The sequence below is a fragment of the Hemibagrus wyckioides genome, linkage group LG28, assembly GCF_019097595.1.
Source record: "Hemibagrus wyckioides isolate EC202008001 linkage group LG28, SWU_Hwy_1.0, whole genome shotgun sequence".
Lineage (NCBI taxonomy): Eukaryota > Metazoa > Chordata > Actinopteri > Siluriformes > Bagridae > Hemibagrus > Hemibagrus wyckioides.
In genome coordinates, this window is record NC_080737.1 from 8,645,295 (window position 1) to 8,672,212 (window position 26,918).

The window sequence follows — 26,918 nt, forward strand, 5'->3', positions numbered from 1 at the left end:
TCTCAGAAACTGGTGTTATTAGTATAATGGCTGCAAATTTCAGCCTCATTAATTTCAGCATGTTTCCTTGTCTTTTTCATCTCCTTCCTTTATCCCGTCAATCTCGTCCACCCAGTACATCAAAATTCACAACAAAAGCTGACATTTTGAAACAATTTATTCGTCAGTGATGACAGAGTCATTTATAACGGCTTTGAACTCATCCAATCAGAATCGAGGATCAGAACTAGATCCCTAGAATTATGGGATTGTCACTATGCAAATTAAATTCGATGTAGTGGTCAGGTAATCACTTATAAAGGGACGCTGTGCCTAGCAATAGCAAGTCAAACAGACCGGAGATACCAAAAACACTGGGAAAGTATTCACGTAAACATGACCAACAGCAGAATTTCTGTTTAGTTTATAGAAACCTCAGCTCAATCTCGTTGCCTAGCATCCAGAAGAGAAGAGAACATGACTAGCAGCCTTATAATAAGTGTATTGGTGTTGCATGTTGCAAGTACTGAAAGTTCAGTATTGAACTTTTCAAATATTATAATATGGCAAAATCCAATACCTTTCTCAGCATTTTGATATTGAGTAAAGCCAAAAGTCTAATTAATATGCAGTGGTATATGAGGAATTTATATGGTAAACTGCTTTAAACAGCAAGGGTTTGCCATTTTAGCAAAATCTTTGCATCCTTACTTTTGAATGATACCTGATAACATTTCATTTCATTGTCTGTACCGCTTATCCGATCTATACTCAGGTCACGGGGAGCCTGTGCCTATCTCAGGCATTATACACCCTTGACAGAGTGCCAACCCATCACAGGGCACACACAATGGGCAATTTAGAGACTCCAATCAGCCTAGAAGCATGTCTTTAGACTGTGGGAGGAAACCCAGCAAGCACGGGGAGAACATGACTCAAGAGAGACTCGATGCTCCAGGATGCTGGAGGTGTGAGGTGAACATGCTAACCACTAAGCCACTGTGCCACCCACCTGATAACATGTTGGTGTTTGAAGAAAGTCTAAAATTTGGCGGTCAAAATCTAACATGAACTTAGCCTGAATGATGAAATGATGGCTATTATTCATAAATCAGCAGTAATCACTGACCCATGACTAGCTCAGAGGAAGATATTTATGTTGAGGATTCTGATATAAAGTTGTTATGGCAGTGAATACACGTGATAGCGCTCTTTGTTTTTTGAGTTTGTCTCCCATCTCCTAATTTGCATCTCTGCACTGTGCCTTCACAATGTAATTAGTGCATTGAAACCTTGAGTGATTAGTCTGTGATTATGGGTGTGTGTGTGTGTGAGGAGGGGTGTGTGTGTGTGTGTGTTAATTTGGCTGGAGTAATCAAATATGCAGATGCGGTAATTGTGAATAGAGAAGCCTAATAAATGGTTGTTTACAATTACATTTATATCAGAACGTGTTTGTGGGTACGAGTGGCCATGTTTTAGCGCTTTCTGAGGAACGGCGATAAGAGTACATGTGAATGTGGAGATGTACTCAACAACTAAACAATCAAACTTTTAGTTACTAACTTTTATTAACTTTACTTTATGACGGCATTCGTTGAGCTACATAACTGCTATGAGTCACATACAGGCATTTTAAAGGTATATTTTTCTGGCATTCACAAAGCTACATTACATCTACATAACCCTTTTATGACGACTGACTAATGCCTACAAACTTTTGAGCTGTTTATTTAAAAGACTCGTAAAGCTACATTAAACCTACATAAACCCTTCATGACATCTGACAACCAGTTTGCAGTGGTTATTGAAAGGATTCATAAACCTACATTAAATCTACATAACCCCTTCATGACAACCAGTTTGCAGTGGTTATTGAAAGGATTCATAAACCTACATTAAATCTACATAACCCCTTCATGACAACCAGTTTGCAGTGGTTATTGTAAGGATTCATAAACCTACATTAAATCTACGTAACCCATTCATAACATCTGACAAATTCCCAAAAACTTTTGAGCTGTTTATTTAATGGACTCGTAAAGCTACAATAAACCTATATAACCCCTTCATAACATCTGACCAATACCATTAAACATTTGTGGTGGTTATTGAAAGGATTCATAAAGCTACATTACATCTACATAACCCTTTTATGACGACTGACAAATACCCACAAACTTTTGAGTTGTTTATTTAAATGACTTGTAAAACTACATTAAACCTGCATAACCCCTTCATAACATCTGACCAACACTTTTAAACATTTGTGGTGGTTATTGAAAGGATTCATAAAGCTACATTACATCTACAGTACATAACACACACAACCACTACTACACACAATACTACTCATAAAGCTACATCACATCTACATAAACCATTCATTACAACTAACAAGTGTCTACAAACATTTAAGGTGGTTACTGAAAGGATTCATAAAACAACGTTACATCTACAATGAACTTGTAAATGCTAAAGAAGGTTTATGACAGTTATAAAGGGCATACATATGTAAGTGCTGTTGAATTGCTATGAACAAAAGCCTTAAATGTCACAGCATTTATGACAGTTAACACGATAGAGTAAGCCTTTCTAAATGTTTATGTAGATTTATGACAGTTGTCATGAAGGAATTATGTAGGTGCTATGAACACCTCCTTTATGTAAAGAGTAACCAAAGTCATTATGACAGTTACTATATGTCACAATAAGCCTTTCTAAAGATTTATATAGGTTTATGACAGTTGTCATAAAGGGCTTATATAGTTGCTATGTATGGCTACAAACAGACATAAATATTACAAAAGTCTTGATGCCAGTTGATACCTTAAAGTAAGGCTTTATAAACATTTATATAGGTTTATGACACTTGTCATGAAGGACTTATGTAGGTGCTATGAACACCACCTTTAAGTAAAGAGTAACCAAAGTCTTTATGACAGTTACTATATGTCACAATAAGCCTTTCTAAAGATGTATGTAGGTTTATGACAGTTGTCAAAAAGGGCTTATATAGTCGCTATGTATGGCTACAAACAACATACTTAAATATTACAAAAGTCTTGATGTCAGTTGATACCTTAAAGCAAGGCTTTTTAAAAATGTATGTAGGTTTATGACAGTGGTCATAAGGGGCTTATATTGTTGCTTTGTACCACTATGGACACTGGCCTTAAGTTAATTGTTACTAAAGTCTTTTTGACAGTTGATGCCTGTTAAGCCTTTAACACGCACCAACAGGTATGTATAAGCCTTTATACATTTTTAAGTAGGTTTATGACAGTTGACATTTGTTCTTGAAAACTGCTTACGTAGGGTTATGACAGCTGTCATGAAGGTGCTGTGTATCACACCATAGTTAAGTAAACATCATTATGACAGTTAATATACAGTATATGCCAGAATAATCCTTTATAAAAAATGTATATAGGCTTATGACAGTTGTCATGGTGACCTCTGTAGGTGCTATGTCACATTATGAACATCACATTTAAGTAAAGAGCTTATGTAGGTAATGGAAAAGAGATTAAATGTGCCATCAAAGATGTGAGCATAATTGATGCCTGTTAGAATAAGGCTTCATAATTGTGTATGCAGACTTATAACAGTTATTATAAAGGGCTTATATAGGTAGGTACCCTTACACTCACCACCCAGGGTAATAAATGTAGGCATGGCATGATTTAGTTAAAGCAAAAGTGTGTGTGTGTGTGTACACACTGTATGTCTGTACAAGCCCTCTCTGTCTTTTCCTCTCCTCTTTCACCTTCCTTTCTCTCTCACTGTGTTGCACTTCTGCCCCGTCAGTCTCTAAGTAAGACGCATACTTTTGACTTCATCTGCCCTTGCCTGCTTGTCTTTCACTCTCTCTTCTCTCATTCTTTTTCAAATTTCTTGGTCACGGCCCACTGTCTCCATGGTAACTAGAAGAAGTTCTAGAGCGACTGAACACACACACACACACACACACACACAGTGAATATGAACAAAAAGAAAGATGACATGGAATTAGAAGTGGTTATATTAAATGACCTTAAATCGTTGTTTTTTTTAAATGTCCTGTAGGAAATTTCCACCTTTGTACCTTGTGCTGTGTGATCAGAGAATCTCCATATCTCTTTACCTAAACAGCACAAGAAACAGATTCTCCAATCCTTTTGCAATTTGCTCAATTTTCTGCTGGTCTTTTTCTCTGTCTATTCTCTGCAAATGACAGAGGAGCAGATTAGAGCAGTGTACTTGCCAGTGCAGAAAATTGTTTATTCCCTGTGCAGATACTTTTATCTATATTTAATTCAAGCCGAGTGTCAAGCGGCTGAGGGTTAAGCGTCCTGCTCAAGTGGGAATTGAACTTATAAACTGCTGGTTAGTATTGCAGAAGCAGTTCCACAGACTGCTGACTTGTTTCTTCTTAGCACACACACACACACACACACTCTTCATCTAATTATTAAAATAGATTTTTAATGATGTTTTCAGTGATATTAAAAGTGGCACCAGTGTTTATACAAATACCTTTGGTCTCTACAGCTATACAGTTACTGACACAGACAATAACCCACACAGCATAATGCACTAAATTAATGAATGAGCGAAAGAAGGAATGAATGACTGACTGACTTGAATGAATGAATGAATGAATGAATGAATGAATGAACATTGACTGTTCCCCCTGTAACCAGGTCAAGGCAGGATTTGTTGTTTACATTGCTGATACAAACAATCCCTGATCAGATTAACATGATAAACCAGTAAATGAATGAATGAATGAATGAATGAATGAATGAATGAATGAACAGATACTTTTGTGAATGAAGGTATGAAGCTATAAATGAATAAATGATTGATTGATTTTATGATTCAGGTCCAGATGTCATCAGGCCACCAGTCCTGACCAGTCTAAAGTGACAAATGACTGAATGAATGAACGAAGGAACAAGCGAACATTGATTGCTGTCACCATGGTCACAAAAATAGCATTACTGACATGACACCTTGACCTGTCGAAAGTGATGACTGAATGAATGAATGAATTAATTAATCAGTCAATCAACAACTACTGACAGTTCATTTGTTACTAGGTCACAGCAGGAGTCACAGCAACCAGACAGGTATAAAATGATAAGCAAATGAATGAATGAATGAATGAATGAATGAATGAACAAACAATTACTGACTGTAGTCCGTTTCCACCAGAAAACTACAGATACCTTGCTGAGCCAAACACCCTAATCAGTGTAAACTGATGAATATTTATATGTATGAGTAAATGGATGAATGGATGGATCAATAGATAAATGAATGAATACAGTAAATGAATGAACAGTTACTGACTGATCTGTCACCAGGCCACAACAGGAACACTACTCAGATGAACACACTGACCAGTGTGAAGTGATAAATAAATAAAGGGTTGGATGAATGAATGAATGAATGAATTACTGACCGTTGTTGTTACCAGGACACCAGTGGACCATGAAACCAAAACCTGACCCATATAAAGTGATGAACAAATGAATGAAAGGAGCATTGCTGATGCTGAAACCCTAAGCAGTATAAAGTAGGTTATGAATGATTTAATAATTAAGTGAATGAATGATGGAAAGAAAGAAAGTTTGAATGAATGAATGAATGAATGAATAATTACTGTCTGTAGTCCCATCAGACCACTACAGGATCATTGCCGATACCAACATCCTGACCAGTTAGAATAATGAATGAACGAACGGACGGACAGACAAACAAACAAAACTGACTGTCTGGGCTTACACCAGGTCACCACAGGAGCATTGCTGATCCTTGACACGCTTCCAGGACTTCTAATATTTCTCGGACATGTGATCCATTTCCCTATTTGCCAGGTGTCTTCCACAACTGGAAACCTTTCCAGAAAATGTCGAGGTCCAGGTCACCCCTGAGCGCAAAGGAAAGTCGATAGCCAACACGTTGAAAAATAGTAAATGAAAGCAAGGATGACATTAAAAACACCGGTGCAATGGTACAGGGACAGTTTCAGAGCTTTCAGCATCACTGAGTGTGAGAGTGAATCATGTCTTTTCTCTGTGTCACGTCTTCTCACTAGGGTTTCCTGAGTCGCAGGTTAAAGGGATCAATAAAGAGGACTAAGAGTCAGCCCAAGCTGGACAGGAACAGCAGTTTCAAACACATCCTGCCTGGCTTCAGACCTGTAGATAATGACAGGTAAGACACGTGTTCTTGTGTAAATATGTTTAAACTACTACAGGATTAAGCTATTTAGCTCTCACACACTGACGTTTTCTTGCTACTTTTGCAAATTGACATCAAGGAGTCATTCGGAAAGAAGGGATCCTTCGCAAATTGCTCATCATTACATGTGAACTCTTAAATTTTGAGTTTAGTCTGAAGCGGATTGCTACTTGCAGCACATGAGATAAAATTACTGCGATATTATCCGATATTCTCTCTTTTTTTAAACTTTTTGCCTTAACACTTAAATGCTCTATGATGACGTAATTATCCTGAATAACCTCTGTAACATGCACACTCCTACACCTACGCTCCATATTTGGTAATTAAATTGATTCGCAAGATTTCATGGAAAGACAAAGAGACGCTCGCTGGTTGCTGAGTTACGGCCCGGCTCGTTGATACATCTTTTCTGTTGTAAGGATTTCTACATTATTACAGCTTAGAATTCTGATAACTCTCGGACGTGTACGCTATAAAACATTCCGCTCTGTATCTTAGACATTCAGTCATTTTTAGAATTCGTGACAAACTCATGATCCTGAAATGATTCTTTATTTAATATGAAATATGCTTCATTGTGAACAGGTAGTGTATTCAGAACAGTGGTAAAAATACATGCTATGCAGTTATAGGAAAATAATCAACGATAAGCTGGGTTTCTGTTCCAACCCTGAATTCAGGGGAATTTCCTTCTTTATATCACAGCAATTATTTTTCATAAAGCACGACAAGTCATATATTTTCTCCATGTTATCATTTGCATTATAGTAGCTATAGACATTTCCTTTCCTTACCTTGCTTTTGTTTCAAGCTCAAACTTGAAGGGCTTTATCTTTTGACTGTTCCCAAGCCATGAAACTGGAGATTCCTTCCAAAAATGCACAATAAACATCTGTAGACAGAACATATCAATCGTTTTTAGCAGTTCATGTGGTATAAAAGCATCAGAGATAATAGTCCATACATCCATACATCCATATATTTTGGCACTGCTTATCCTACAGAGGGCAGCATGGAACCTGCAGTCTATCTTGGGGTGCAAGGTGGGGGACACCCTGGTTGGGCTTCTACTCACACACCCTTTCACACACTATGGACAATGACTGGACAAAGTATGGACAGTGCATTTCTTTGGACTGGGGGGGGGGCAGAGAACCAAAAAGAAACCTCTAAGTACTGAGAGAACATGTTAAGATAAGATAAGATACGATTAATCCCAAAGGAAATTCTTTTTCAGAGACTGCTTCAGATTATACAAGAAAAAATAAATCTAAATGAAATATGTTATATATACAAAGTCAAGGGAAATTTGAACAACTATTAAGAGGCAAAGACCCTCAACCACCCTCCAACATGTGACACTATCATGCCCTCTACAAATAATAGTCATATTAAAGAAAAGACATTATTATAGACTATATAAATGTGAGTCAAGGTCATAATATAACTTTATAAATACAGACATAGACAGTGTAAAAAAAAAAAAACACCATATATGTGATATACAGCGTTAGACATTCATGTGCATCTGGTGTACGAGTTTGCAGTTCACTGGAGCGAGCGTTCCTGTTCCTGGCAGCTGTTACTGATGTATAAGCGAGCGCTTAAGGATTTATGCATGCATGTAAGTAGAAATGTGGCGAGCATACTGTATGTGTCTGCGTTTCACAAGGCGCTGCTTATCAAGGTCGCTGCGACGCATGCTGCGAAAACCGACAGAGCTTTACACTCCAGTCTGTCATTCCTCCGTCTCTCCATCCGCCCTTTCCCTGTTCCCTTCATTCTCAAGGTTTTTTTTGTCTGTTTGTCACAACTCTATTTTTCCCCGCTGGAATCATTTCTATAGCTCAAGTGTGTCAATGGCGCTCTTGAGAACAGTTGATACAGAATATATGTTTAAACTGAAATAAAAAGACCTAGAGAGTACTACATAATACTACAAAAGGCCGTACTGTTCAGCCATTCTGATCACCATCTAATCCATGGTGGTTATTTTATTGTACACGATTATACTCTACAGCCTCAGCAACCAGCCCTGTGGCTCACAGAAAGCCCTGAGGAATGGATTAATGTATTTCTAATCAAATTGAAGTGTGTTCATTAGCTAACTTCCTACTGCATGGACTGCCATTGTGCAAAAAGGTCTTCCCTTTGCCGAGGGTGTGTCTCAATCAGCTCCTTCGTTCAGTAGTCAGGACACTGATCAGGGAGTTTTAACGGCTGTCTCTCTCTCTCTCTTTCTCTCTCTCTATCACAAAACGTTCTCTCCCTAAAAAAAAATCTTACAATGCACCACAAAACCCAGGGAGCTTCGATGCTGACTAAGGTCAGTACTGGAAATGACATCATGTTTTCTTAAGCCAGCTTTGTTCTTGTTAACGATGTGGCTGTCAAATACCTACATTATTGACTTTTTAACTGCATTTGACGTTCTGTATACAGTTGCTTTGAGTCAAGAGACACTCAAGTCTTTAATCATTAAAAAAAAATCCACTATCTAAACTATAGTCTCGCTTGAAGTAGCATGACAGAAACTTGTGTGATTAACAAATTGTAATAAAAAAAAAAAAGCTATAATCAAAAGTAACTACGTATGCATCTTACATTTACATCATTTGGCAGACCCTTATCCTAAGAAACGTATAATTCATTACATTTTTTTATACAGCTGAGTATTTGAGGGTTAAGGGCCTTGGGCCCAGTAGAGGCAGCTAGGTGGAACTGGCATTGAAACACACAACCTTATGATCAGTAGTTAAACACCTTAACCATTAAGCTACCACATCCTATCAGCATCGTCTTGCAGTTTCAGCAATTCCAGTAGTTTTGTGCTAAAAAAAATAACCACAAACTAAAACAAAAGACACAGCAATCAAATCAAGCATTCTTCCTCAGAACTCAGAAATCCTGGAGAGAGTGTATAGTAAGCTAAACATATGCATACACATGGCAACTGATGCATAAACACTCACAGATAAATAAATACACACTCAGACTCTTGCCAGAAGCAGAAGAAATGATGATTGCCAAGGGGAAAAAAAGCGAACTAACACAAGAAATAAGCTATTTGGCAAGAGGTAAAATGGCAGAGCGTGTGAAAGAGAGTGAGAAAAGCAGGGAAAAGGCAAACTTCAGAAAGTTTGCAAATATATGACGTGTTAAAACACACTACTTAGATCTTGAAATTTCTTCATTACGCAAACCGGCGCCTAAGTGTCTCAGGATTACAGAAATATCCTGAAAATATTCTCTCGAGTCCAAAGATCATCAGGCTACTTATTTGCCGCAGCGTTTGTGCTGAATAAGCTCATTAGATTCATTTCCACGCTTCCAACATACGCAAATTAGCTGCTTCTCCTTCGAGCTTTCAGACCTCTGTTGCGTCAGACTCTAAACTCGCGCTGCACTGATAGGACAGAGCATCAATATTCCTCCCACTAAAATTAGCTGTAACCTAGACCCGGATAGTCTTTAGCCAAAATTAGCCTTTTGCTAATTATACCCTTAAGCATCACCTTGAAAAGATTTCTCAACATTTCTCTCTCATTAGCTGGTAGCCTTTCCATAGCCTTACATGTTAGCTTTTCTCTTAATATTATCTCTTAACATTTTGTTGTTGTTGTTGTTGTTTTTAGCTCAAATCTTTATAACACCATTCTGTCTCCAGATATCCCAGACATCAGTTTTTCCCTAAATGAGGTTATAATATGATGTAAACCCCTAAAATCCCCGGAATAATTGGATTAAGTGAGTGGATAGCGTGGGTTTATGACATATCCTGTTATGCTAATTGTCATAGTATTAGCAGTACAGAAATATTTCAAAGCCTTGTGTGGGTTTTTACATATGAAGCAACAGACATCATTTCTTATATGTAAATTTGAAATATGTGTTTAAAATACAAACTTCTCTTTCTGTTGTTTAAGGATGGAAGCTCTCTGCTAGAGCCTAGCAATTCTTTGCTAGCAGCAGCTTCTGTTTGTACTCAGTTCAGTCAGGAAATAAACACGCTGCAGAGCGCTGACTGATTTCTTTCTCTCCAGCGTGTGGGGTGGTATTTTCTCTTAGCTATGTGAGCTACAACACAAAACAGCTTTCGTTTTGTATCTATGCTTGAGAGAGAATAAAAAGCGAACACCAATTTAGCATTCAGACGCACAGAGTTACACCTAACATTAGCAAACAGCCACCAAAACACTAATTTTACCTCAGGATACGCAGTGAACATTATATTTTATTTGATACAACAGCTTTTGAAAGCTTTATACTGAAATTGGTCAAAGTGTGTTGATGAATTTTCTAACCGCGAGGCGAATTGCTAACAGTTTGCTAACAACTGTTAATTCAGGCAACTGTATTACTGGTTGATGCTTTACGTAAGCAGATACCTGTAATTATTAATATGAAGATGTTTTCTGTGAGGATATGTTTATTTAGCATTTTAGGAAGTTGTCCCCAGAGGAAGCAGTCTGAATAAAAACCAACTCAGGGAAATGTTTAGGACTTTGTAGCGTCTCAGTCTCATGACAAGCTGCAGATTTTGTCTAATTAACTTCAAGAGAGAGAGAAAAAGTGAAAGCATCTTTTGATTGCTTAGACCTTCCACACATTTTAAATATTCTTTAATAAATTGTTTATTTTCCTATAACAGCACCCCCTCCACCTCATAATTTTAATTTTAATATATTTAGATTAGATATTGAATAACAGTTGTTATTTCTCTCTCTCTCTCTCTCTCTCTCTCTGTCTTTCCTATGAATGAAATTGCATTTTGTGTCGCCAGACAGTCTAATACAGATTGCCAAACACTCCATTTGCTACTCTTTGTCCCCCCATGCCCCTGTTGTCCTGATAAGTACCATGTCCATGATAAATCTACTGTCTTTTCTTGTCTTGTCTATTATTTTGTCTCATCGACTGTTCTATCAGTTCTGTCATACATCCACCAGCCATCCATATTAGCCCTTAAGGATGAGGGAACACACATATACACTTCAGTATGAATGAAGGGAAATAAATAATGTCTCAATGGTACCCCAAAGAACAGAGGCAGGCCAAAAATTAGTGAACGAATTAATAAATTAAATAATAAATTTAATGATTAATTATTATTATTATCATTATTATTATTATTATTAGTAGTAGTATTGTTGTTATTTATTTATTTATTTATTTATTTATTTATTTATTAATTTATTAATTTTTGGCCTGCCACTACCTCCCTGGTGAGGTTAATAATAATAATAATAATAATAATGATAATAGAATGCATTATTATTATTAGTAGTAGTAGTAGTAGTATTATTATTATTAGTATTATTATGTTATTATTATTATTTAGAAAGAAAGAAAGAAAGAAAGAAAGAAAGAAAGAAAGAAAGAAAGAAAGAAAGATCTATTTTCAGTAAGCACTCACACATCAGGGAAGTTGAGCATCGGTAATCATAACTCATATGTTTACTAACACACCTGACTGCCCGTATTAAAGGTCAGAGACCATCAGGAAAAGGTTTTCACTTTTAATTTTAATTGAAAACTACAGCATGATTGCAGGAAAGCGTTTAACATTGACATTTACCGTTATTAAACAGAGTACATTTTCACCAGGTTACTTCTCTCAGGGCTTTGGCATAACCTCTAGCTCAGCTGTGTGTGTTTCTCCTGTTTCCATTCGTCCTCAGTTCGGAGCTCGACGTCCTGGTTTTTCCTCATTACATAAATGCAGCAATTAACATTGATTTCCAATCCTTCCCTTCGCTTCTCCCCGACTTCCGTTCCAGCTATCGCCTTAAGCAGCTACGAGATCTCTCTCTTTTACTTGCTTATCATCCGTAATCTAATGTGAGGTACAGGCTCTGTCCTGAATCTGTTGCAAAAGTCTTGGCACCCTCATTTCTTTAAACATATAAATCTTAATATCAAACCTTGTCATGTTAGGGCTTTGGCTGGAATTAAAGAAATATTTTAGATTTCAAAACCACAAATTCATCAACACTACAGAACATCGTGTGTATGCTAGTAAAGAACGGAACACATTATATAAAATAGCATTCCATTATCAGATGGAAAACTTTCACCTGCAATAAATCGTATTTTATGTGGAATTGTTTCTTATGTTATACATCAGCAGCAAATTGGGAATTTAACTCTTTTTACCAGATGCCAAAAAATGGGATTTCCACCTCTTTTGGTGGTGCCATGTTTTTATTGTTGAATTTATTTGTGATGTCACATTCCAAACTAATGCCTAATGGCTCATATGTAAGTAGACACACATAGAGTTTTTTCCCCTGTTTTTATCCTTCCCTACCGGGTTTAAATGTTAAAATTATATAAAGCATCACCAGCAGCTTAATACAGTCATGACACTCTATATACAGAAACCGAACAGCATCCCAACAAATCTTATGATGCACTATAACATAGCGTTATAACAGCGATAAAGTCAGTTTCCGTTCCTTCTCCAGAATGTAAGAGCAGTTTATTGCTTGAAAGGGAAAAAAACAAGATCCCTTTATGATAATTATACGACGGAGTTGGTCTATGATTTGACATTTTTAAAGATGATCATAAAAACGTATATAACGAATATAAAATATTCATTACAGTTATCATTAGATTTATGATTGTTCTGTACGTAGATGAGGCTGACACACATTTAGCAATGGGGAACAAAAGCAAGCCTTGCTCGCTACTGCAAAGGGGGAATTCCGCACAATCAGCATGAAGACTTTTTAATGTCCGTTACATGTGCCGAGGTGTTGTAATGATTCCTGTTACTTTATGGGAGACTTAAAAACAAGAACAGGCCCTTAGCAGAAAGCAACAGAACTAGTGAGTCTAGTTCAGGTTAGTTTATAAGCAAATTGTGAAACAGATTACGTAAAGTGAAGTAATGTAAGAGATCTTATTCCTTTAGGCTTTAAGTCAAAACTCATTAATATATTGTAAGCTCTATTGTTATGACAGTATATATTAATGCCATTGTTTAATGATCAAGCCTCGAATGTAAACCATTATTGGGAAACGTTGCTTATGAGAGAATTCTATCAGGCTTCCGAGAAAGATCTGTTAACGTTAAAGCAGGAAAAATTCCTTAAATGTTTTTGTGTCATTCAAGGTCAGTGAAACATTTTAACATTTCTCTATTGTTCATTCTCTCTCTCTTTTTCTTCATGAATGATGTCGTCAAGGAAACTGTGATATTGGAACAAATCTCAGCACAGTTTTATTGCTTAATAAACGTCTTATGATTAAGAAAAAACAGAGAGAGGGAAAAAGATTATTCGTTGTCACAAGGAAGGTCTGAACGACAGACCATTTTTTTAATCAAACTGTCAAGGTGGCTCTGTTGAAGTTTGCTTTTTAATGATTTTAAAAAATGCCTTTAAATTCAGATGTAATCATAAAGCAGCTACTTAAATTATGAAACATAAATCTTTAATTATCAGTAATATGCCGTTAATAATCAACTACTAATATATTACTGTCAGACCTGTCCAGGGTGTACCCCTGCCTTTTGCCCAATGTGTGCTGGGATAGGCTCCAGCAGATCCCCGTGACCCTAATTAGGAATAAAGCAGGTATAGACAATGGATGGATGGATGGATGGATGGATATTACTGTCATGGAAGCATGAATGAGTTCCTGTCAGTGACTATTATTAGACTTTTTCATGTTTAATTCTATTAGGACATGCATTTTGAAAGATCGTTAATAATGAAATAATTTATCTAACAAAAAACTGTATATTATAGGAAAAGTCTATTTATATTATTTATATATATTTTATATTTACACCGCAATGCTGTCAGAGATGATTTTCACTTCATTTCGCTTTGACCTGAGGGTACGGATTATAATATAACATTTCTTCCATAAATAAATTGCTTGAAAAATGGTCAAACAGCTGAATAAAGTATTAAACAGGTAGAATACTTTTACTCAAAACAATATCTCTAGCTAATACATAACTATAAAATATTAATCGGTAGTCATAGTTTCACTGTTTTAATTTAGTCTTTTGTTAAAGCTGTTAGCTGAAATATTTTTTAAATCTTTTTAATTGAAGACTTTAACTAACTAACTCCTAGTTAAAACCTAGCTAGGTCATAGTTAAACCACTGCTGAGCTTGAACTTGATATTGCTAAATGGCTAAAAACCTCACTACTCACTTGTTTAAAGTATGCTAGCTAAACTACTAACAAGCGAACAATTTCGATCTTAGTTGCTAGTTTTGCTTTTAAAAAGAAATTCAATAAAAATGTATTGAAAATGAAGGTCATTGGAGTTAACAGGATTACAGTAAAGTTGGTACAGTAGAGCTACATTTGTTGGCGGCCATTTTGTCTGAGAATTGGAAGTAATTGCTTGATGGATTCTTGAGTTTTGATGTCAATAAGATTTACGAAATTTTAAAAATGATGAAAAATAATAAGGAATTTTAAGAAGTGAACTAAATATAAGGTACGTGTTCCTCAGTATCACTATTTGTCATTCATTTTACACTTCTAACTAGATTAGCTAAGCAAGCCGATCAGAAGCTGTTGCTAAACTACTGTAAACTAAAATCTCCTAGGAAGGCTAGTTAAACTGTTCATTAGCTAACTATCAGTTGCTAAATTGCTGAAACGCTGCATTTGATTACCTTGTGGTTATTCTTAGGTTGGAATGACTTTAATTTCAGTAATAATAAATAAAGATGCTTCCATGTTTATCTTCTATTAGCAACAAGCTAGCCAGCTAACTGTAAATGAGTGATGGATCATTTCCTCCACAAAAGTGAACTGCATAGTCAGTGAATGTATATAGATGTAGATTGACCAAAAAATAAAACTCATTTATAAAAAAAAAAGCTATGAAGTGGGCTGAGTAAACTAATTTTGCTAACAATATAATATAAAAAAATATTTCTCTCCTAGCTAGGTTTGCTAAACCATGAACTATTCGTTGCTATTCATTACATTCTTAGCAAGATTAGCTATGTTATAACGTTACTAATTCACCGTTGCTAATCTCCTTGCTAGGTTTAACTAGGTAACAGTTTATTAGCTAAAAAACTTTGTATCAAAACGATTCTATTCAGCAACGGTACAGTAATTATTGTTCAGTATAACAATTTCACATGATGGAATCCTGGTTTCTGATTGGTCATTCTGATAAGATTGTCCATTAGAGGGTGCTGGAAATGTAACTTTCTCACACAGAAAGCTTTTTTAGATGTAATGTTAGGTTTGGGAATGTAGACATCCGTGACTTGTACCTCAGCTGGAGGAGCGGAGCCACTGGGATGGAGCTGTGTTTGGGTGAACTGTCTGTTTTGACTGAAAGTTTGCAGCGAGTGTTAATATGTTTTGATTGATTATATGTTCGCTTCGCATTAGCATACTGCCAGCCTCAAACAGCTGCAGGGATTCAATGGAGATGAAAGGCAGGGATTTGGCGTGGCATGAATAGCAATGTGTGTGTGTGTGTGTGTGTGTGTGTGTGGGTTGCATGTAAGGGAGAGGAGAGGGAGAGTATAAGAGACTGTTTAAATGTAGAAAGATTACAGCAAATGAGGTCAATAGTAGATAATGTGCTGTTTCCTTCTTTCTTTCCTGCTTCATCGCACTTTCATTTCTTCTATCCTTCTCTCCCCACTTTCTCTTCTTTTTTTCTTTTTTTTACTGCTTCCTCTCTATCTCTCACTCCAATCCTTTTATCTTTTTGTATTTTCATTCCAGGCCTAAGGATTTAAGAATGTAAGCCCCACACACATACAGTACACACACACACACACACACTCACACACACACACACACACACAGATCCACAAATCTTTTTTTTTCTTACATGTTACTTTTTCTTTTCTTTTTTGTTTTTTTTTTTTAAAACCCTTTCGTGTGGTTATTTCAAACCACTATACACATTTTTTCTTGAACTTTTAAACCTCTTAACGATTTACTGAATGATGGTTTGCTACGAACGAGTCGTGACGTGTCGCATCTTCATCTTCCTTCATCAGAATCACACTGTTGAATAGCTGCAAGTCTTTCCATACGCCAACACCCCCCCCCACACACACACACACTCTCTCTCTCTCTCTCTCTCTCTCAAATGTGTCATAAACCAAGGGCTTGTTTTTTATTAAGAACATTTCAAGGATCTTTTTTTGATAGGATTTTATGACACTTCAGTGTGTACTCATAATGTACTTTCATAAATCCCTTTTAACTTTAAAAGGTGCCAGCATTTTATGACTACCTCAAAAGGAATCTTTTTTTTCTCCCAAACAGATCGTTTTATTACTCTATTCATCTTCATAAATCCATAATCTTCACATTGTATATATTGTATCTCTCTCTCTCTCTCTCTCTCTCTCTCTCTCTCTATATATATATATATATATATATATATATATATATATATATATATGTACAAAGCCTAATAATGTATATATACAGTAGTATAGTGTATGTACATATATACAGTATATATATATATATATATATATATATATATATATATATATATATATATATATATATATATATATATAGTATATATGTACACACACTATACTACTGTATATATACATTATTAGGCTTTGTACATACCATAGTGCTGTGGAATTCTCTCTTCTGATTGGTCAGGAGGTAAAGTCAGCTATGCTATTATGTATGAAGTGATGTTTTTAAACATAATCATAAATAAATGCCAGAAATATAACACCGCGTTGTTATAAGGAAAATAATCAAGCTTGTATTGAAAGCAGTAATCAGGGCACATCCCTAGCAAGCAAGTGGGTTTTGGTGAAAGTTGGAATACACACAAGAAAGTCAAGCTACATTTATAGCATGTGGTAGGCAACCTGATCCAGTTAAGGAGTTAAGGGCTTCACGCGGTGATCCTGGGATTTGAACTAACAATCTTCAGATCAGTAGACCACCACTTTAACCTCTTATTACGGGCATCTATATAAACCTGTATAAAAGAGTATCTTACAGACGGACACTGCTTTTTAAAGACAAGCCTGTGGTCATTAGATTAAATTAGATTAGATAACTAGATTACTAATGTTCTTGTTGTTGTTAGTCTGGAACTGGTATTAATGGATGGATGGATGGATGGATGGATGGATGGATGGAGGGAGGGAGGGATGGATGAATGGACTGATAAATTGTTGAATGGAATTTCTATTTACACATGCAGTAACACAATGCACAGACAAGACAAAGTGTATTTTCCGTGTAGTTCATTGTGGTTCACTGTGAATCCTTTCTTTAGTATGAGATACGGATTATTGTTCAGACCGAGATGCTATGGAGTCCAGGTAGCCATCATGAAGCAACAGAAAACTCCCATCTTGGTAGGATGAGCTGCAGATGGATATTAAGCTCAGGGTAATGGTAGGCAGGATGTTTCACCAGTTCAAACTTGTTTTACATCAGAGTGATTTTAGCTCTTTTAATGAGAATATTGAGTATTCAAGTGTTTAAGTAATTCGTGAACAATGGTGTTTGGAGTGTGCTTTTAGAAGAATAGAAGTATATAGAACTTGATAGAAGAACCCACTTTTTTTTGTTCTATAGAAAATGTTTCTTGTTTGTGTTTTTTGGGGATTTGAATTACCACTGGGTTGCTTGGCAACCTGAGCCAGAAAGAAGAACCTGATCTGGGTTTTTCTCTACAGCACATCAGGTGTAGAAGTACAAGTAGGGTTAGAAACAGGAGTGAGGTTACAGAGGGAGGTCACAAGAGCCTAGAGCTTCAATAAGAGATCAAAATCCAAGCAATGATGATGAGGATCCAGAAGACGGGATCACCACATTTCTATGACTTAAACATTGAGATCACATCAGCATCTGATCAAAACCTCTAATAACATGCCAGAAATCAAGCACTAGCAAGCGAACGTCTCCACTGTGGCAGCTGATTTGTTCTGAAACCTTGGAAACACCAGCGAGATGTAGCTCAGAAAGTGACGGACCTCCAAACATGGAAATAGAAAGCCAGAACAGGAAGAGAAAGAGGAGGGAGAGGGCTTGTGTGTGGGTGTGGAAGCATGTGAAAACTTTAGATTTGCTGTAAACACTGAAAACGTGAGCATGCCGTGAGAGAGAGAGAGAGAGAGAGAGAGAGAGGGTTGAAAAGGAAAAATCAGTTAAGAAAGATAGAGAGACGGCGGGAGAGACAGGTCCACACAGCCCAGGAGATGGCAGTAGAGAGAGAGAGAGAGACAGGGGGAGAGAGAGAAAGAGAAAGAGAGAGAGAGGGAGAGGTTGCTCAGTTTCTGCCCCGCCTCCCTCTAAAAGGCAGGAACACTCCAAGCAAGGGACAGAAAGACCGAAAGAGAGAGAAGGAGAGAAAGACAGAGCAGCACACAGCAGAGGGAAGAATGAGGCTATGAGAACAGCCCTGCACTCCTCCACTGTCCTCTCTCTCTTCATCCATTTCCAGACTTGTTCTTTCCTTCCTTGCCTTTGAAAGCTCAGCAGGATTCAGAGGATGCCTGGTGAGTGCTTTGGTGAATTGAATACAGCATTGCTGTAGTATGGCTTCAGACAGCTCACAGACATAAATGCTTTGACCTGTATAGTCAGTTACAATAAATGTGTATGTGTGTGTGTGGACAAGGACATCTGACCAATGACAAGCCTCAGATCATCTGACAGGGAAAATTCTCAGGGATATTATATGAATCATGTGTATGTTTTGGGTTGTGTGTGTGTGTGTGTGTGTGTGTTCACTCTAAGAGGATGTTGGCTTTCAGTCACACCATAGTCCGGGTCATTTGACTCATTTGGTAAACTACAGCCTCTGGTACGTTGGCATGAATGAGAATATACACATGACTTTTGCTGTACTGGATAAATTACAGCGCTGGTTTATTGTCCAGTAACAGACTAATAGAAAAAGGCATACTTGTTGTCTGGAAGCAGTGACGGGTTCTGAGAGTTTAAAGGGTTAATCTCTGTGTTAAGAAGCTTGAGCGTTTGGATGGGATTTTGCTTTTCATGCATGTGGGATCCTGTCTTCTGGGATCGTATTTAGTGGAAGTTTACGACCAGGATGAACTTTAGACAGGGTGTAGGTCTACTCTCTACCAATGGGGCACTTTTTAATCTCTTCTAAATTTCTCAGCCTAGAAAACTGAACAAAATTCAGAAAGCATGTCAGGTAAGGATTTAAACAGAACAACTTCACCGGAAAGTCTCATTTCTCAGAGCACTCCCGAGACGAGGTTAAATCAAACACTCGGGCTTTTGAGTCATTGCCAAGATCTGTGACTTGCTACTTTCCTGATGAATTCTGTATTCAACTAACAAAGCTTTGTGCAATATGCTATATAACAATATTAATAGTCTGTTTTTGTGGATATTATTCTATGGTGCGTGAGCTTAATGTCCCATTATATCATTTATATAATAATAATAATAATAAGGTTCAAGTACCAACATGGCTAATAAATACATAATCCTGTGTTTGGAATGGTTAACCATACATACTAGATAATAAATACAAAAATTATATTATCATGCCATTATGTTATTAATGATGTAAAACTGACAATAATTTAATTTGGCTCACAATATTTATTTAAAAAAAAAAAGGTTGAAATTTTTTTTATTTGGCAAGCCTTGTAAAAATAAAATAAAAAAGAATAAATAAAAGTAAATAAATAAATTTAATGTTTTTATTACGTTTTTTATGTTTAATATTTCACTTCAATTAGAATAATATAATAATACAAATATTTTGTATGCAGAGAAAGAATAATTCATTTATTAATTATTAATTTAAATAACTAAAATGATTAAATAAATAAATAAATATATATATATATATATATATATATATATATATATATATATATATATATATATATATATATATATATATTTTTTTTTTTTTTTTTTTTTTTTCCTACATCATTTCACTTTGGAAAACATTTTGCATGCAGATCACCAGAGAAATCAATCAATACTCCGCACTCATTTTATCTAGAGCTCTCTCTCTCTCTCTCTCTCTCTCTCTCTCTCTGTCTTTCTTTCTTTCTTTCTTTCTTTCTTTCTCTCTCTCTCGCCCTCTTTTTTTTTTACCACTCCAGTCAACAAGAGATTTAAAGAGGCTTATCTTATTTAGTCAGCAAAGCACAGCAGACATCGGGGTGTAGCAGCGTATCTAAATGACAGCGATAACTACAGTGTCTATGACTGGGAAGTGTGACGCAACCAAATTTCATGGAGGCGAATTAAGAAGCAAACAAAAAAACAGGAAAAAATGACACCAATGACCGAGCAAGGAACATCAAAACATCGAAAAGGTTTATGTGGGGCTTTATTTTAAAGATCGGATTGAAGGATATATTTTTGGAAAGACAGGATAGAAGAAAAAGCATGCACGAACCAGGAGGACTCGGCTTTTAGTGTAGTGTGTGGTTTTTTTAACAGGCACTTGCAAGAAGTCACACATCCCATAATATGCATTCAGATGTCACCTTAGTGCACATTACTGTGTGTGTGTGTGGTGGGGTGATGGGTCATTCTGCATTTCGTGACTTATACCTGATAGACACTATAAAAGAAAGAAATTGAGATGGAGATTAAGATAGGAAGCTAGAAGTAGAGGCATGAGGCAAGAAGTGTGTCTAAAAAAAAGAAGCAACCCTCTGATATCTTGCATGATCAACTTGTATGAAAAAATGAAAGAGACTGAGAAAGCAGTGATTTTGCATGTTTGTGAATGTGAATGCCTTGATATGGAACGAATCTCTCTCTCTCTCTCTCTCTTTCTAATTGCGCCTCTATGGCCAGTCTTTTCCCCGTCTATTGATTTACAGAGAGCTACTGAGACGAGCTCTTCTTTAGTTCTCTGGGAAAATGTGTGTGTGTGTGTGTGTGTGTGTGGTCGTTGATCACCTTGTCTCACAGCAAGATTGTTAAAGAGGAACTCATTAAGTAACCTCGGCCTTCCTGTCATATGTAAAACACACAACCTGACGGATGGTGCAAGCTTAAAGACACAACTGTAAAAAAAACAAAAAGCAGACGGTCTCCACAAATGGAACATGACCATGTATGTTACAGCTATGTATCAAGATAAATTTGGTAAGTGCTTATCAAATTATTTGGAAACGGTTATTCTGGTCCTGAGAGCCTGCGAGTCGAGGCAGATAAACTAGGAACGAGGGGGAAGCAGATAAACAGACCAGATAAATCTCTCCTATCTGATCTGGGTTTTTTTCCCCCTCAAAAATGTCTTGTTAGTTCATATTTTGTAGCAAATGTAGTTAGTCAGCTGAAAGCGATGCCAAGCCGGACTCGGCTTTCAGCTGGTCAGCAACGGACAAAAGACGCAGCTCGGATAAAGTAATTACAACTCGCTCATCTTACAGTTCAGACACTTACCTGACTACAGAAAGCTGCACCCTGAAGCCCACATCACACACTGCCAGATTAAATCTGGATAGAAAAAGGTCTATTTTTGTTTTAAAAATTCAACTAGAAATAACCTAGAAACGTCTTGCACCTCCATCATACTCTAGTGTGATTCCTGGCTAGCTAAACACCATTAAACAAGCTAACATTTACCTCACAAGTCTCATTTTCTTTAATTCTTCATTTATCAAAATACTTCATAAATTTGTCCAGTAGCCTTCACTGTGGTAACAGGCTAGCCAGCTTAGCGAGCAGGTTCTGTTTAAAAGCAACTAAACTTTTGACGAAAACACCACAGATTTATTCATTGATGTTAGCTGTGGGTTAGTAAGCACTAACTAATATGTGTCTGCTTTTGAGTTGTTCTTGTCTGGAAAGTGTTTCTATATTTTGTGCAGATTAAATTCTATAGCTGTTTACAAGAAATTACTAAATGACCTACAAACGAGGCGGTGGTGGCTCAAGTGGTTAAGGCTCTGGGTCATTGACCGAAAGATTGGGGTTCAAGCCCCAGCACTGCCAAGCTGCCACTGTTGCGGCCCTTGAGCAAGGCCCTTAACCCTCTCTGCTCCAGGGGCGCTGTATCATGGCTGACCCTGCGCTCGGACCCCAACCCCCAAGGATGGGATATATGCGAAGAAAGAATTTCACCGTGCGGTAATGTATATGTGACAAATAAAGACAACTTACTGAACAACCTGCTCGACACCTTATTCTTAGAAACAGCCAGCTAGTTCACTTCACTGCAAACAAACTAGCTCACTTACAGATGTGTCTCAGACACCCACTAGTGCAAAGTTCTCATTTTTTTGAGTTGTGGTTTATTAAACAGCAGAGAAATATTGTCTAAATACAATAAAATGTTATCTAAACAGCGTAAAATGTGTTCTCTGTTTACATATTAGCTAGCTAGATAGAAAGAGCTCTAAGAGTGATTTATTTTTCCTCACAAATATACTCATTACAAAATGTCATTAAAAAAGTGTGAATGACTTTAGCACTGTGCTAACAAGTTTTATGATCAGGTCTCCATGAAGAGGTTTTGAGTTCAAAGCACATTTTCTTTGCAATTTTTGATTTTTTTTTTTTTAAGTGTGTGTGTGTGTGTGTGTGTCACTCTCCTCACCTAGTACCGAGTGCTAACATGAATAAAACATGCACGAAGGCTGAGGTGGCCTTAGGCTTTGGCTTTTGTTAGTGGTGAAAAGCTCTCTGTGGAAAATTCCCTCGGTTTTCATCAATAATCGAATCACACACAGCATATGCGCACGTGTGTGTGTGAGAGTGTGTGTGAGTGTGTGTCTTTATATATATATGGACTTGTGTGAGCACTTGTGTGCACTTTATCATCGATTCTGGGTCTAAGCTGTATTTCCGGATGGTTGGATTAAGGGATGGATGCAGGCAGAGAGAGGGATAAAGAATGAATAGATAGATAGATAGATAGATAGATAGATAGATAGATAGATAGATAGATAGATAGATAGATAGATAGATAGATAGATGGATGGATGGATGGATGGATGGATGGATGGATGGATGGACGGACTGGACGCTTATAAGCTGTTATGTACTACACACACACTTCTACTTCCGTCACCAATAATGGAGTCTGCTTACATTCCAGAGCTGTGGTTTTTTTTTTCTCTTATCGACTTGTCCTTTCTTGGGGAATCTGTGTCTCCATCACAAGGCTGTTCTGTGTTAGTGAAGTGAAGCTCTGAGGCCTGAGGGATCCAGTCAGTATGACAGTCTGATGTAATGTCCGTTTATGGTAATATTTCTTACATTTTAACATGCAAGTAATTATGGAAAGTATTTTGTGTAAATGTGACAGCTGAGTTCTAGCCTTAAACGTCAAACACTCATTAGAAACAATAGCAAGAAGTTAGCAAACAACGTCTCATTTTTGAGGGGTTTCTTATCTAACAATGGCTGTGTTTTGCTCTTAAATGAAGTAACATGAATGACTTTTTCTAAGCAGATGCACAAAATAGCCTAGCATAACTAGTTCCATCCGTGCTAATTTGCAAGATGACGTCCCAGTGTTGTTTGTTCCTTCAAACTGACCTCAAATATCATTGAAAATGACATTTCTTCTTCCCATGGTCTTCAGGAAATTAAGACGACGATTTCAGCTTCCTGTTGACTGATGGATTAGTCCAAATATTGCTTGAGGGTTGAATCAGTTCTGGAAGCTGAATATTGTGGAAATGCACCTTTTTTCCTAAACAATAATAAAGAGATTCTGGAAAATGGTGATGTTAAATAGATTCACACATTATTGCAAAAAAAAAGGTGTAGCTCTAAAATGCTGTTCATTAGTGCTGTAGCTGTTGTGTGAACTTTTATCAAGGTGGTTAAACTTGAAATGAAATGAAAGCTCACCTGCTAAGCATGTAGCTAATCATAACCGTGCTGATATTCAGTATAACCGCACAACTGCACGTTCTATAAATGATAAATTACCATAGCGTAAGTAACAGTTCAGACACACTGTGGTTGAAGGTTCTGTTTATTTTTTTTGCCTTGTCTAGTGTCAGAGCTCCTGAAGAAGCTAAACTTTATAGACTGTCAGCTAACTGGCTAGCTAGCTCACATTCTCATGCACTCTAAAGGCGCTTCTGGTGAAATCGATTGGCGTTCCTTCTTCCTTTTCATATTCATCTGACGAGCTTTTATCTACATTTAATTTTTTTAGAAGTTATATTCCTAAAAAGGATCACTTGTGATCACTATTATAGCAACTGTTCCAAACTACAAGGTGGAATTTTACATCACGAAACATCCCAGTGCTCTAGTTATACTGAATGTACGCATTCTGGGAACACAGTTCAACCAATCAGATTAAGTGGAATGGAACAAAATGTTCGTTATAATACGTAAACATATAGCCAAGGCTGCTAGCAAACTAACATATGGCTAATTTTTATTTTCTCAAAAGCACATGGTTGTGTATATTAAGTGTTAGGTTTTATATTAGATGTGAAAAGCCTGTGTTTTTACGCTCAAAGTTTAGCATTGTAGTTCAGTATAGTTATTATCAGTGGTTGTTGATTTTGTCTCAAAATGTTTTTTCTTGTGGAAAACAGCTCAAATAAGCAAAATTGTACACACGGGATTGCCCTTTTAAACTCTTCCAGTGAAGACACATCATTCGTAATGGGTTTCTGTGATACTCACGTTCGAGGCATGTGAATGGAGGCGGCTTTGATTGAATCTGATGATGTCATGTGACACGTCTTTCAGCCCAAATCAGCGGAAATTTGCCTCAGAATATTATGGAATTAGCTTGATTTTGCATTCAGCATTCCCATTAGGATGAATAAAGCATCTATCTATCTATCTATCTATCTATCTATCTATCTATCTATCTATCTATCTATCTATCTATCTGTCTGTCTGTCTGTCTGTCTGTCTGTCTGTCTGTCTGTCTGTCTGTCTGTCTGTCTGTCTTTTTCAATTGGAAAAATTGTGAAATCCTGAAAGAACTGTTCTGTGTCATTCTCCATGTTTATAAGTTATAAGTAATTCTCCAAAATATCTGTGGTTGTTAATATCAGCTAACTTGTAACGTTTTTGCTAGACAGTGTATAATCTGGAGGCAAACCTACAGTGCAGTGTTAGCGAACATTTTTATCATCATGCCCTTATGCTAAACAAACGTGAGAGAAGAAGAAGATACTGTCTGTTGATAAAAATCCGATTTTGTTTTAAATGGGCTGTTAGTTCAAGCGTGTCTCCAAGGCTCCCTCGTTACCTGTCCTTCTTTCACGTACTTTCCCCCCCATTCCTTCCTCTCTGATGTTTTCTATCTTGGAGGCATGAGTATACTTGCCTGGAATGTAGGCCATGCATGGGCATATGAGGATGTGTGTTGATGTGTATGTGTGTGTGTGTGTGTGTGTTTTTGGCTCTGTGGAATTGTATTTTCTCTCATCTTGTTTCAGAAAACGAATCAGGTGACCTGATGAAAGTCTTCCCTGGTTTTCCCTGATACAGATCTTTATTTCTTGTATTTCTTTTGATTTTTGATTTTTTGTTATTGCATCTCCAAGCAAACAACATGAGCTAGCGTTAAATTTGACTGTTAACATGCAGGTTCAAAGCAAAGTAAAGAATTCAACCTCATGTGAGTATGAAAACATCCTGACTGCTAAGTTTATTTTATTTAAGCTGTTATGCAGATAGACTGTAGCATGTACGTGGTGTTTATCTCATGCGCTACGTGTGTTGCTTTAGTGCGACCTAGCATGAGAAAACAAGTATATTTAGCAAGGAACTGTCTGAATTGTGGTTGTGTAGTGCTAGTAAGTTTCTTTCTCTGATTAGCATTTAAGGAATTAGTGTGTGTGTGTGTGTGTGTGTAGATGGATTGCTAAAAACCTATTTACTAAGATTGTGTATTGAATATTGATCCCTCAGCTTCTGTTTGCCTCTTTTAGTGCAATATGGAGCTTCTGGCAGCTTTAGCATGTGTTGTAGCTGTGAAGCAGGCCATGTGTTAAGTCATATACACACACAGAGAGAGAGAGAGAGAGAGAGAGAGATGATGGTTAAATAACTGAATAAGTGATGGGAGGAAAAACACAGAGGAACAAATGGACAGGAAGGAGACATAATGTTTACAAAAACGTCTTTATACCTAAAAGATGTTTCCCGAAGCGAGGTCTATATATCTGTCTCGGCTGCTTGTCTGCCTCTCTGTCTGCGATTTATTTACTTTAGTATTTATTTTTTTATGTTAAACCTGTAGATATGCCGGCGGCCGCACATCAGGCAGTGACCTCTAGTCTTTATGTATATTTAAGCCAGTCTTCTAGTGGGGGCTTGATGATGTGGAGCTGCCTGAACTGTGATAGTTTCAGTCACTGTGTGTGGGTGGGGGTGGGGGTCAGTGGGTGGGTGTCCTCATAAGGATAGGAATATCTGACAGTTTTGACCTTGTGGGGACATTTGGCTTGTTCTCAAACCTCAACATTTGGCTCCTGAGGCTGAGTGTTAATTTCCTGCATTAATAATAATTAGAATATTAAAATATGAGGACCTTATAGGGATAGTGTGTGTCTCTCTGTGTGATCTCTGTGTGTGTGTGTGTGTGTGTGTGTGTGTGTGGGCAGACAGCATCATCGTGGTCAGTTGAGATCATGCCTTTTTCTTTACATCTTTTCTCAGCGTGTCTCTGCCATGACGTCATATCCTTTCTTTCTGTAAAAGCAAACAGGGGATACATCTGGCAGTGGTTTGCACCAAAAAAACTAACTCAATGAATTCTGTTTTCT

The 26,918-nt window shown here is 37.0% G+C and overlaps 1 protein-coding gene across 6 annotated transcripts in view; it reads left to right on the plus strand.

The window, feature by feature from the left end:
• Positions 1 to 26,918, plus strand: part of dab2ipb (DAB2 interacting protein b) — a 175,249-nt gene that overhangs the window by 99,921 nt on the left and 48,410 nt on the right. For 5 of the 6 annotated variants that reach the window (XM_058382729.1, XM_058382730.1, XM_058382733.1 and 2 more), the window contains one exon: positions 6,065 to 6,183. In XM_058382729.1, coding sequence (XP_058238712.1) covers positions 6,065 to 6,183 — 119 coding nt within the window. Of the gene's footprint in view, positions 1 to 6,064; positions 6,184 to 18,521; positions 18,711 to 26,918 lie in introns of those variants that run through there. The other variant, XM_058382734.1, reaches the window with a different exon arrangement.